The sequence below is a fragment of the Epinephelus fuscoguttatus genome, linkage group LG13 (assembly GCF_011397635.1).
Source record: "Epinephelus fuscoguttatus linkage group LG13, E.fuscoguttatus.final_Chr_v1".
Classification (NCBI taxonomy): Eukaryota; Metazoa; Chordata; class Actinopteri; order Perciformes; family Serranidae; genus Epinephelus; species Epinephelus fuscoguttatus.
In genome coordinates this window covers 739,384-753,079 of record NC_064764.1, presented here as the reverse complement: position 1 = coordinate 753,079, position 13,696 = coordinate 739,384, and the positions used below count along the sequence as shown (strand labels likewise).

The following is a 13,696-nucleotide window of genomic DNA, read 5'->3' as shown; positions in this document are numbered from 1 at the left end:
TTAAGTGATTGTAGCATCAGGCTGCAACATAACAAAAGTGAAAAAAGTGAGGGGGGTCTGAATACTTTCTGAATGCACTGTAGGTCACATTGAATTTTGGGGCACGATGCATGTGTGATCTGGAAAATTAAAGTTTATGTAGCTCTAAAAACAGGACACTCTGGGTTTAAATATGTCCTTGATGTTCAATGCCACAAGCAGATACAGAATAGCATGCTATTGTTTAGTCTTGAACATCAAGGATTCTATGGAATAATCATATATTGACATTATTCTAGTTCATCAGTTAGAATTCTGTGGAGAATCAGACTAACCTGAGGGACATTACTGGTTGTAGCTGTGTTTGGTCCTCACCTGCTTTGGTGATGTAGAGTGGCAGCCAGAAGAGGAAGGTGTAGCTGACCAGCTTGGCAAACAGCAGACACAAAGAGAACTCAACCACTCCCTGCACACACAAACAGCATGCATTAATATGAGGTTGTTGGTAGAGTAGATGTTGACTAAGTGATACCTGTCTCACTCAACCTCTGATCTTATGGACCCTAACTGATACAGAGGCACACACATCTGTCAGAATATGTTACCACAACATATTTTAGAGACCACTGACATTTGGAACAGCAGAGAATCTTTTCATAGACTCGAGGGTTTAACCAGAGTGGGTCTGAAACCCATTTTACGTGAACCTGATTGGCATCGATCAGCAGACAAAGAAGCTGGTAGAGACAAAAAACAGAGCTAAAATAGAGTGAAAAATAGACTTACATTCATCAGGCGGCCAGAAACTCGACATAACTTAGCAGGTGACATGTTAATGATGTGTTCACCACTGCTCCCAAAAATCAGTTGTTGCAGGATTTAAGTAACAGCACATCTGTGATGTCCAGAGACTAGATCTCATTAACTGACTTTGTGATGCTCAGTAAGATCAGCGGGGGAAACAGAAGAAGCTCTGCCTTGCAATACTCAGGATGGCCCTAAAGTGCATTAGCTTGGACCTCAGCAAAACAATTCCATGATGGGAAATAGGAAAGCTGAGGTCTCATTTATAACTGTTGCATACGCACAAATTGTCGCCTAAAAGAGGTGTATGCCACTTCTTATGCAAAAATTGGAATTTATAAAAACAAACCAGTAACTGTAATTCTGACCCATGTGTATGAATATATTGGAGACAGGAACGCAGAAGTTGAACTGAAGGACGCAGTGTTACCTTGCTTGTGCTAGTGAACCATAGCTATTCCATAAGCACCTTTCAGTTAATAATGATAATAATAATAATGCATTTTATTTATAGGTGCCTTTCAAGACACTTAAGGTCACTTTACAAGACACAGTAAACAAAACATGCAGCAATGTATCCAGAGATCAAATAATTCAGTAATATACAATAAAAGTTAATAAAACGACGAGACAAAATCATAATTACAAACACTAGGTAGTGTATAAAATAATAAAAGCATCATCAGTATGTGTGTCTCTATTAAATCAGACTGAGTATGCCAGCTTGAAAAGGTGTGTTCAGAAGGGATTTGAAAGTGGAAAGGGAGTCAATATTGCGAATGTCGTGAGGGAGAGTTCCAGAGGTGGGGATCAGTCATTTCACATTTTCATTGCACCAGTCCTGGTACACAGCCCATGTTTACCTGAATTGCTGAAACAGAAACAAATCTATGGACCCCCAGAAAACATTGTACAGCTCTATTCTGTATCGTGTCAGCAGTTAGCATATCCCTGCAACATAGTTCAATATAGGGGAGTTACAGTACAGGCCAAAAGTTTGGACACACCTTCTCATTCAATGCGTTTTCTTTATTTTCATGACTATTTACATTGTAGATTCTCACTGAAGGCATCAAAACTATGAATGAACACATGTGGAGTTATGTACTTAACAAAAAAAGGTGAAATAACTGAAAACATGTTTTATATTCTAGTTTCTTCAAAATAGCCACCCTTTGCTCTGATTACTGCTTTGCACACTCTTGGCATTCTCTCCATGAGCTTCAAGAGGTAGTCACCTGAAATGGTTTTCCAACAGTCTTGAAGGAGTTCCCAGAGGTGTTTAGCACTTGTTGGCCCCTTTGCCTTCACTCTGCGGTCCAGCTCACCCCAAACCATCTCGATTGGGTTCAGGTCCGGTGACTGTGGAGGCCAGGTCATCTGCCGCAGCACTCCATCACTCTCCTTCTTGGTCAAATAGCCCTTACACAGCCTGGAGGTGTGTTTGGGGTCATTGTCCTGTTGAAAAATAAATGATCGTCCGACTAAACGCAAACCGGATGGCATGGCATGTCGCTGCAGGATGCTGTGGTAGCCATGCTGGTTCAGTGTGCCTTCAATTTTGAATAAATCCCCAACAGTGTCACCAGCAAAACTCCCCCACACCATCACACCTCCTCCTCCATGCTTCACAGTGGGAACCAGGTATGTGGAATCCATCCGTTCACCTTTTCTGCGTCTCACAAAGACACGGCGGTTGGAACCAAAGATCTCAAATTTGGACTCATCAGACCAAAGCACAGATTTCCACTGGTCTAATGTCCATTCCTTGTGTTTCTTGGCCCAAACAAATCTCTTCTGCTTGTTGTCTCTCCTTAGCAGTGGTTTCCTAGCAGCTATTTGACCATGAAGGCCTGATTCACGCAGTCTCCTCTTAACAGTTGTTCTAGAGATGGGTCTGCTGCTAGAACTCTGTGTGGCATTCATCTGGTGTCTGATCTGAGCTGCTGTTAACTTGCGATTTCTGAGGCTGGTGACTCGGATGAACTTATCCTCAGAAGCAGAGGTGACTCTTGGTCTTCCTTTCCTGGGTCGGTCCTCATGTGTGCCAGTTTCGTTGTAGCGCTTGATGGTATTTGCGACTCCACTTGGGGACACATTTAAAGTTTTTGCAATTTTCCAGACTGACTGACCTTCATTTCTTAAAGTAATGATGGCCACTCGTTTTTCTTTAGTTAGCTGATTGGTTCTTGCCATAATATGAATTTTAACAGTTGTCCAATAGGGCTGTCGGCTATGTATTAACCTGACCTCTGCACAACACAACTGATGGTCCCAACCCCATTGATAAAGCAAGAAATTCCACTAATTAACCCTGATAAGGCACACCTGTGAAGTGGAAACCATTTCAGGTGACTACCTCTTGAAGCTCATCGAGAGAATGCCAAGAGTGTGCAAAGCAGTAATCAGAGCAAAGGGTGGCTATTTTGAAGAAACTAGAATATAAAACATGTTTTCAGTTATTTCACCTTTTTTTGTTAAGTACATAACTCCACATGTGTTCATTCATAGTTTTGATGCCTTCAGTGAGAATCTACAATGTAAATAGTCATGAAAATAAAGAAAACGCATTAAATGAGAAGGTGTGTCCAAACTTTTGGCCTGTACTGTATATGCATCATAAAGTTAAATATACTGTATGTAACCAAGACTTCTACATATTTTCAGTTTGTTGATAATTATTCCTACATACAATACAAGACAATGGGCCTCATTCACTAATATGTGCGTGGAAAAGTTCTTACTTTGCGCACAAAATAAGTGCGTATGCAAAATCACCGTGAGATTCATGACACCTGCGCACTGGCCAATTTTGTTCTCACCACCTGCATATGTGTGTGAATCAGAATCATTCTAAATTGACAGGCGTGTGCTCGCAATTTGTGATTAGCATACTACGCCCCCATTTCTCCATATAAGGAAACCGCTTGCCTAGAGTTGATTCATGAATGAAGGAAGCGGTTACGCGAGGAGAGAAGTAGTAAATTTCACAGTTTGTTAGAAGCGATGGCGCCGGGTCTTGCGGGAATGCCATGGGTCATTGCAAGATTGTGGAGGACACAGCATGCCAGGATGATCTTGCACACCTTCTCAGGGGTATAAAGTAGTTTGCCACCGGCTGTATCCAAACATCCAACGGCCCTTAAGCTCGCCAAAAGTGCGCTCTATGGCACGTGTGTGGGCATGTATGTTATTATAGCGCACCTCTTGAGGGGTTTCAGGGTTTGCGTATGGTGTCATCAGCCATGTTTTAAGGCCATATACCCGGTCACCCAAACAATATAACATTTTAGCAGTAACAGAATAGAGACTTACTAAAAATACTAACTAAAAACAATTGAAATAAAAGACTAGAACAAAAGATGCTCACCAACAAGCCATCCACTTCTCACAGCCCCTGCCTCCAAACACATTCCCACTGTATTGTTTTGCAAAATAAATGAGTTGTGGGTGCCTCCTGGCCAGCGGGCCACAGCGTTAAGGATATGGCAGTTGGCATTACAGATCATCTGCACGTTGATGGAGTGATAGTTTTTTCTGTTCATGTTGTTAATATTTTAATTGTCACAATGATGAGGGTGAACGTGTGTCAATTTCATGGTTATTTAATACATTTGGCCAATATATTAGTAAATTAATGATTTTAAAAAATGTTAATTAAATCTCTTTTTAATGAATGTGGTTTTATAGGCTCTGCATGTACTTAAAAGGCACGTGTTTGCATTTTCTAAGTCAGTTCGGCCATCCTCATTTGTGCGTACGCATCGTCTGAGCCAGTTCTAAATTTGTTCGCAGAGTAAGAACAAATTTGGGTAAGAAAATATTGATGAATCCCAGATTTGTGTGTCAAACGATCATATGCACAGTTTAAGCACAGATTTGTGCGTACGCACTGTTTGTGAATGAGGCCCAATATAACTGATTGTTGCAACCATTTTGCAAGGTGTGAGGACATCAGTCTGAATGCTGTAAACAGAAATGCTCTAGTGTCTTTCAGTTGTTACCATTTATCACAGTAAAGGACCATTTTTTAGCAGGCTCATCATCAGCGTTAATGAGGTACTTTGCACTGACCATTTATAGTTGAGGGCAAGATATGAGGCTGATTCATGGATGGACAATTCCAAGCTGATTTAGGATTTGTAAAAGGAAATTGTGCACTTGCAGGGATAATCATGGTTTTAAAGTATATAAAAAATTTATAAATCAGAATATTTCTTGCACATGCAATTTTTGGCCTCTGTGCACACATATATTTTTCTCTACTCTACACACTGTTTATAAATGAGGTCCCAGATGTTTTTAATGATGGATTTGTGTGTGTCTGTGTGTGCATGTCACTGACTGGTATGCGTAGAGCTCCCATGAAGCTGATGGCGGACGGCTCTGATTCTCTCTTTACCACCACGACCGGCTGTGTGGGGACACACACACTGTCCCGGGGCAACAGCAGCTCTGTGTCGTAGCTCTGACAGAGAGATGGAGGGAGGGAGAAGCAAGGCGATGATCAGAGGCTGCAGGTGTAACTGTACTACAACCCCGTTCACCTACTAACTGAACAGTAAATAGAAGTTCACAGCACCTTTGGGTGAGGTTTTATATGTTTTAGGTGGTTTTTAACCCAAATCAATTGAGTTGATGGAGAAACTTAAAGAGGCAACAAATAGCATTTTTTCCTAAATATATCATTATGAAAATAATGTGGGCTGCACAGGGTAGTGGCCACAGTAAAACCAGACTATCAGCATTTACATAGGTTACTTAGTGGCTTTGCAATCTTTGCAATAAGCTTCTGCCATCGGGGGCAAAATTTCGCGGAAAAAATCTGCTTTACGGCAGGAAACGCGTCATGTATTGCGAAACTGGTCGGTCAGCCAATCAGGGAATGGAGCTGGTCCTTATGAAGAGTTGGGCATGAGATAGTTGAGTCACAAGCACAATGGCAGACGGACAAAGTTTGGAAACAAGTGAAAAACGGCCTAGCAAAAGAAAACAAGCTCCTCTGTCTGAGGAGGCAAAGGAGAGTTATAAAAGAAGAGGAAAAACAAGAGTAAACCTCAGTCAGGCGATGTCCAGCTAGCTTTCTTTCGAATGGATCAGTAAGTAACACGGCTAAATGTTAGCTAGACAAGAGAGGACTGTATTGTACTGGCTGCTAGTTAATTCCTAGCTGGCCAGCATCGCAAATCGCTGCAACCAGGGACCGGGTAGCGAGTGTTGGTCGGCTGACATCCTTGTTGCCATTCTACGGCAGCCCTCAGACGGGAGTTATTTTTCAACAGTCACCAGCTCACTATACATTATCCCTTACGTGTCTACTGTTGTTTGTACTGATACTGTACATCTTGGTATAATTTACTGTGAATTGTTTGTACTGGTACTGTGCATTCTGTTATAATTATTTGCATTACTATTTGTTTTTCTTCAGATAAATCTGATAATTGTTGCTTGGTCTCTTTACTCATTTATTTAGTATAGTGTCCACCTTCTCATTCTACATATAGACAGAGGTATACCGGTGGCATTACAGCCTACATTTTGATTATTTCTGATCCCCACAGTCAATTTGGTCGTTGCGACAGTGCGAGCAACACCGCTGACACTAAGTGGCGCCAAGCTAAAAAAAAAACTAATCCTATCTGTTGCCTCTTTAAGGATAATTGGAATGGTAACCTCTGACACATTGTGTGACAATAAATTAAAGAGCAGAACAGAGGTGACTTTGCCAAACTGTGATTTGAAGTGTAATAAAAGATTCTCTTATCTAACTGAGTAACCAATTACTGACAATTGTGGTCAGCAATTTACATACACTTGTAAAGAACATGCTTATCGTGGTAGTCTTGTGTTTTCAATAGCTTCTAAAACTTTCTATTTTTACATACTATGTCACAAGGAAACGTTCAATAAATTGGTTCTTTAATGAATTCATGATGGATTTTCTGAAAATGTGACCAATATGCAGGGTCAAAAATATACATACATCAATACCTATATTTAAGTAACTGTCCCTTGGCCATTTTCATCTCAATCTGGCACTTTTTGTAGCCATCTTTAAGTTCCCAACAAGCTGCTTATTAAATCTTTGACCACTTCTCTGGAAAGAATCAGTGAAGTTCAAGTAATTCACTGGCTTTTTGACACAGTCTTTCTTTTCAGTACAGGCCACGTGTTCTCAATGGGGTTTAAGTCAGGACTTTGTTACTACTTTTGATGAATGTTTTTGATCATTGCCATGCTGAAATACCCAACTGTGTCTCCTTCTGGCTGATGATTTGAGGTTTTCCTGAGGAATTTTGAAGTAATCCTTCATTATTCCATTCCGTTCCACTGGCAGCAGAACAGGCCCAGAGCATAATACCACCACCACCATGCTTAATTGTAGGTATGGTGTTCTAGAGATAAAGGCCTGACCCTCTCTCCTATAAACATATTTATGGTCATTGTGGCCAAAAAGCTCATTTTTTGTTTCATCTGACTACAGAACTTTCCGCTAAAAGGCTTCCTTCTTGCGTGGCAGCCTCTCAGCCCATGGTGATGCAAAACATGCTTGACCGAGAACAATGACACCTGTGTTCCAGCAGTTTGTAATTCATTGCAGACCTGCTTTTTGGTGGTTCTTGGTTGTCTCTTGACCACCCTGACCAATTTTCTCTCAGCTGCAGGTGATAGCTTGTGTTTTCTTCCTGATGGTGGCAATGACACAACTGTGCCATGCACTTTACATATACAAACAATTGTTTGCACAGTTGATCTTGGGACCTATAGCTGCTTTGAAATGGATCCAAGTGACTTTCCTGGCTTGTCTTAATCAATGATCTACTTTTTCAGAAACACGCTGAGCTCCTTTGACTTTTCCACTGTAGTGTTTGTGGCTGAAACTGAGTGTATCAAACAAGCCCTATTCAATTCAGAGATGTCACCAGCTGTATCAATCATAATCATTCACAGGAAGTTAGGAAGTCATGTCACAAAGCAAATTTGTTTGACACAACTTTCTACATCACCAAAATTGATAATTCAGATTGCTGTATGTGTATCTTTGACCCAGCAGATTTGGTCACATTTTCAGGAGAACCATAATAATTTCACTAAAGAACCAAATTTGATTAACTTTTTTTTTGACAAAATAGTACATGTTCCAGTCATAAAATCATAGATAATGACTTGTAGAAGTTATTAGAAACTCATGACAGCCATAGCAAACATGTAAACTTTTGACCCCAACTGTAAATACTGAATACAAGCATTAATCTAGACTTTTGTGTGATGGATGGGCAGTTTTTGCCATATAGACCAGTGCTTTCAAGATCCAGTGTGTAGGATTTATGGGCATATATTAGCAGAACCTTAATATAATATTTATAACAATGTTTTCATGAGGGTATAATCACCTTAAACTAAAAATTGTTGTGTTTTTGTCTGTATCTACAAACGGAGTCTGGATTACAATGACATGTTTAAATGCAATTTACGACAGTGCTGGGAGGAAGAAAAAAAAATTTCATACTCTATTGCTGTCAATGATTTTAAGAGTTCTTCTGGTTATTTCTTGTTTTCATGTATGATAAGATAACTGTTAATGTAATAAGGTAGCTCTTTGACTGAATCCAAAATATCACATTTATTGATCATGTTTTCAATGGATTGCAAACTGCAATCAGATAGTTAAACTAAGTTTAATTCGTCTAATCTCTGAGGCTGGTTTGGCCACTTGTCTGTGGGACTTAGATTAATATGCTCAAAAACAATAACAGATGCAATTTCAAAGGAGCTCTATACGCCACAGAGAGCACTAATATAGAAGTAAATAACTATTTAGCATGTAAAGCAGGCCCCCAGGCAAAGTACTAGGCTTTAAAGCCAATTTTTGCAATGGACAAAACTGAGAGTTATAACTCACGGGTAAATCACGTGATGCCATTGGCAAAATTGACTAATTTTATCCTCATTCAAGTCAGCGGAAGCATAATGACCACCCTCAGTTTGCCCCCAGGTTAATACTGTTAGCTCTGTTGCTGTTAGCACTGTTTGCACTGTTATCCACGTTGAGAGCTGTGTGCAGCCAGCCCTGGCCCAGACTCTGAATCATAGATATGCTTTAAATGTCGCATAGGGCTCCTTAACTGACAATAAAAATGTCTCTGGGTAAAACTACATTTTTCCAATCAGTTTCTTGCTTTAAGTACTCAGCTCAAACGTGAACACCATTTACTGATTTAGTTATTTCACTTGACAGATTTTTTCCTAATCATGTTTTTCTCTGTGCTCTTCTGCCTGGTTGAATGTATGTGTATGTGGTCACATCTGATTAAACATACACAGTCCTGACAAAGCATATTAGCTCAGTTTTTGAGCGTTAAACTCTTAATAAATAAATAATACCCTAAATACCCTTTTTAAACTTTAACTGTTGCTTATGTCCTCAATAATATATAATGTTAAAGTGAAAAAAATATTTAAACACATTTTCAGGGGTTTTAAAGTTGTGCATAGCTGAAAAATGTTTATACAGCAGTAGGATCACATGTACAATACACACTGCATGATCATACACCCAGTGACACACACCTGGGTTTTGTTGTCCTTGTACTGCAGATACACCCCAGTGTGTCCATTTACACCACTCCAACTCTTGGCTGGAACCTGCTTGAGGAGGGAAAAAATTATATTATTGTTCACACATGTTTCAGTTAATTTTTTTGTTCATCTCTTATACTTTGACGTCCCTACTCTGTCTGCGGCTCCAAATCCATTGTTTCCTTCTGAAGACAAATCTTTAAAAACACTGCATAAATATATGGTTTCATTTCTTTAAAGGTCTTTTTTATTGCACAGTCACAAAGGCATTGTAAATCTTGACAGCCGCGCATACGATTGCGTGCCCATGTATGTGTACATGTGTTTTCCTCCTGATGATATATCTCCCCAACAATGATAGCACCGAATCCCATTCTGTGCAGCAAAATGATTCCACCTCCGTAGGCATAGGTTGGCAAGCCCCGCAGCTACACCATCAATCCTCCCCTGACCTCCGTCTCCCCTCGGCCCCTTGTGTTCCACCGCTTCGGAGGATTCAGCCTTTCTTCTCACCTGCTCAGCATCCAACACCTGGAGTTCCTAATCTGTATACTCCGGCTCAAACAGGTATGGCTCTGGATCTGTGTCCGCTACAAGAAACTCTTCAAAATCGCGTTCAAAGTCGTCCATTGCAGCTACAATAGTCTGGAGATATCATTAGGCTAAATAAACAACTGAGTTTTGTTTACAGGCTACATCTGTGCCTGTGCCTGCTCACCGGTGTATCCCTCCGCGGATCACAGCGCAGGACATAAACACACTATAGTTCTGTGTATCAAACTTCTTCTAAAATGACTAAAAAGGACTCTCGTTTTTCCAGTTAATGTTTAAACATGTTTATTTTAAATGCACATGCAGAAATGCCAGCTTCAGGGTTTCCGTAACGTTCATTTGTTCACTTTTACTGTAGGCTACTGACCCCCTACAGACTTCAATTGTATTCGCTAAGCTAAACCACAATGCTAACAGCTGAGGCCCAGCCACTGGACGTACTGACACAAAAAAAGATATCGATCATGTTGTCTCAATATGAAAATGATAGAGAAAGGGCATAACTCCCAAATTGTCTGAGTATTCCTTTAAGACATTGCTTGCAAGGTTTGTGATGATTGGCCCAAAAGCTGTGGAGTCACTTGCTGAGCCACGCCCCCTTTAAAGTTATTTGGTAAATATCAATATCAATAACAGTTAAAGCGTTGGTGATAAAATTCTGTAAAAAAAAAAAAAAAAAAAAAATCGCACATCATTCTGCTGGTCTCAGGTATATTGTCAAATATTCTGGTGACATTTGGTTAAAATGAGATGAAATACAAAATGTTGTGCATACAGAACAAATTACAACAAGATAATGAATATCCCTGTGAGCTAACTGTTAAACAGACCTGAACACCATTTCAAACATGTGACATCTAGTATCCAAAGAATGTTTTTGGCAATGGTGGCTGCATTTAGATGAAGACTTTTGGAGTACAGATGTTAATTAATTTTGCATATTCTCAAAAATATAGAGATAAGGACTTCTGAATTGACTTTAGGCTGCATCAAGTTTCACAATTCAGTGGATGTGCTGAAAAAATTTCAGCTATGTAGGACACACTGGTGACTTATCATGATTTTCTGAAGTATGGAATGTGAAATGTCTTGAAATTTAGATTTAATGTAACAAGCCGCGCCCCCTTTAAGCAATCATTTTCAAATTTTGTGCATCAACTGAGACATGACCCTTGATGATGCAAACCAAGTATCGTACAAATATCTCTAGCTGATTTTGAGATATCAACTATTTGCATGTGTAGCGCCCCCTGTTGGTCGATTTGAATCAAACTTTCAGGGTATGATTCAGATACGTATGTCGATATTTCCTACAAGTTTTGTGACAATTGGCTCAATGGTTAAGGAGTAAACTCCATTAATGTGCTGAGCCACACCCCCTCTAAAGTTCATTGGTCAATATCATCAAAAAGCAATGACACACAAAAAGTTGTTGATAACTTTTAAAGAGCTTCATCTTATAAGGATTCAAAGAATGTTTGGTACAATTCCAACCAGCGCATGAGGACAAGCTGTCAAGTGTTTCTCAAAAAATTCAATATGGTGGAAAATCTAGTGGGCAGACCTTCACCTGAACGTGTGTCCAATATCAAGTCAATCTGACATACGGTGCGAGGGTGGTGGCCTTTGAAAACAAATTTTCGTCAAACCTTAATTATAGCAACTCATCTGGCCTAATGGTATTATATTTCTTGAGCACCTTTTGCATACAACTTCCAATCATAGGTCTCTATGATGTAGCATCTCATGGGAATTTGCGAACACATTTTTGAATAATAACAATAATAATAATGATAATAACTATTAAAGCTGCAAGCAGCGATGAATGGGCCCTCGCACCTTCACGCAACTCGAGGGTGATGGCAGGACACAGACGTACTTCCTGTTTCTTGTAGGTGGTGCTATGTCTATGACTGAAAATTGTCACATAGATGTGTCCAGGGTGGGACTATTATCAAACATGTGAAGTGTGGTGCAGATTGGACCATTTACTCCAAAGTTATACCAATTTTGTGTTTCATGGCGAGACATTAAAATCTGATGCCTTAAAGGCCCATTTATGCTCAACATTAAATACGGATCCGGATACGGAGGGAGCCTTCTGTCCGTGCTCCACGTTCATTTCGTCCGTATTTCTGCACCTTTCCATAAAGCTTACAGATACGGGCCAAACGGAGCAGTACCACCGGGAACCGTGGGGGCAGTGTTGCTGTCACTACCCGATACGTAGCTCTAGTGAGACACGAAGAAGAAATAACAATTCAATTTCTCTAATCTGCAGTACTAGAGAAAAGAATTCTCCGTCCTCCAGTCGTGATGTATTTAACGGCCTCACCGACCACCGCCTCCTACAACGCTGCCTCTGTTTTTGTCTTTTATGCAAGAGGTACATTATCAATATCTCCTCCAAAGTCGCTATGTTTGTTTTTGAGTTTGTTGTTGTCATAAACTTTTGACGCTGGGCTGCCTCCTGGTGGATATATTGGTTAACATCCATGCAAACGTAAAGGGCGCATGGAAGTATGTGGGCAGTGACGGTAACATCGTTTGAAACGGACGTATACATTTTCGTACGTAAAGGGAGCATAAATGGGCCTTAAGAATGCACTAATGATATGTCATGATTTTGTACATCAACTATAAACAACATGTAAATTTCAATTAAATCAAAAAATTAATATCTCAAAAGACATATTTCCTGTTGCCAGTAGGTGACGTTATGTGTAATACTGAATATTGGTAAATAGATGTGTTCAGGGCGGGACTGTCATCAGTCCTGTGAAGTCTGGGGAAGATTGGACTATGTATGCTGGAGTTACAAACCACTTCCTGTTTATGGCAACACATGAAAGTTTAATGCCATGCCACAGTCACGTGGTTTGACAAAAACTCAAGCCTGTAATAACTTTTCTTCTTCAAGGTCTTTCAGTGGGACAGACCAATGTTTGACTAGTTCGTTAATTTAAGAGCCCTGAAAATGGCCAAAAATGCACTAAAGTGGCACAAGTAAATTCAAAATGGCAGACTTCCTGTTTGGTTTGGAGCATGGCTCCAACAGGCTTTTTTGTACGTCTCAGAGTGTTACATGTGCCTACCAAGTTTCATACATGCAGGTGAAACCAGCTTTGGGGTCTGCTTTGTCGAAATTTTGGAGTTGGCACTGTTGAGCTATCTTGGCATATCAAAACACATAAATGATAACACAACAGAAAAGGCAGAAAGAGGCAGAATTTGCGACTCCTAATGTGTGTGCCACATTTGGTGAGTTTTCAAGCATCCCTTGTCCCTTAAAAACTACTTTGTGTTTTATGGCGAATAAGAGGTTGCCAAAGTGAAAGCGTTTGATGAAAACTCAAAAACTTCATTTTTGAGTATCATCAATGTCTTAGGACTATTTATCAGCAAATTTGAGGTGGGTCTGAATAATCTGCTAGAAGAGGGACAGCAAAGAATGAAAACAGTAATTTTCTGTTGCCAGTTGGTGGCACTATGACAGCGACTCAATTCTTCTGTAGATGTGTTCAAGGCTGGACTGTTATCATATGTCTTAAGTTTTGGAAAGATATGCCCACGTAGAGTAAAGTTACAGCAATGTTTATCATCACGGCAAAATATCGAAATTTGTCGCCAGGCCATGGCCATGCCCTGTGACGAAAACTCACAGTTTACACAATAAAGCATCATTAAGGTCTTGTGTTTTCGAGGTGGACCTGGTCAACTCTGTAGGAGGTGTACATCAAAGTGTAAAACATGACATTTTGTGTTGCCAGTAGGGGGCGCT

At 40.1% G+C, this 13,696-nt stretch overlaps 1 protein-coding gene across 1 annotated transcript in view; it reads right to left on the bottom strand.

The window, feature by feature from the left end:
• Positions 1–13,696, bottom strand: part of slc37a1 (solute carrier family 37 member 1) — a 90,020-nt gene that overhangs the window by 15,421 nt on the left and 60,903 nt on the right. The window contains exons 10-12 of the mRNA XM_049594851.1: positions 9,355–9,429; positions 5,129–5,251; positions 355–445 (exon numbers count right to left, since the gene is read on the bottom strand). Coding sequence (XP_049450808.1) covers positions 355–445; positions 5,129–5,251; positions 9,355–9,429 — 289 coding nt within the window. The remainder of the gene's footprint in view (positions 1–354; positions 446–5,128; positions 5,252–9,354; positions 9,430–13,696) is intronic.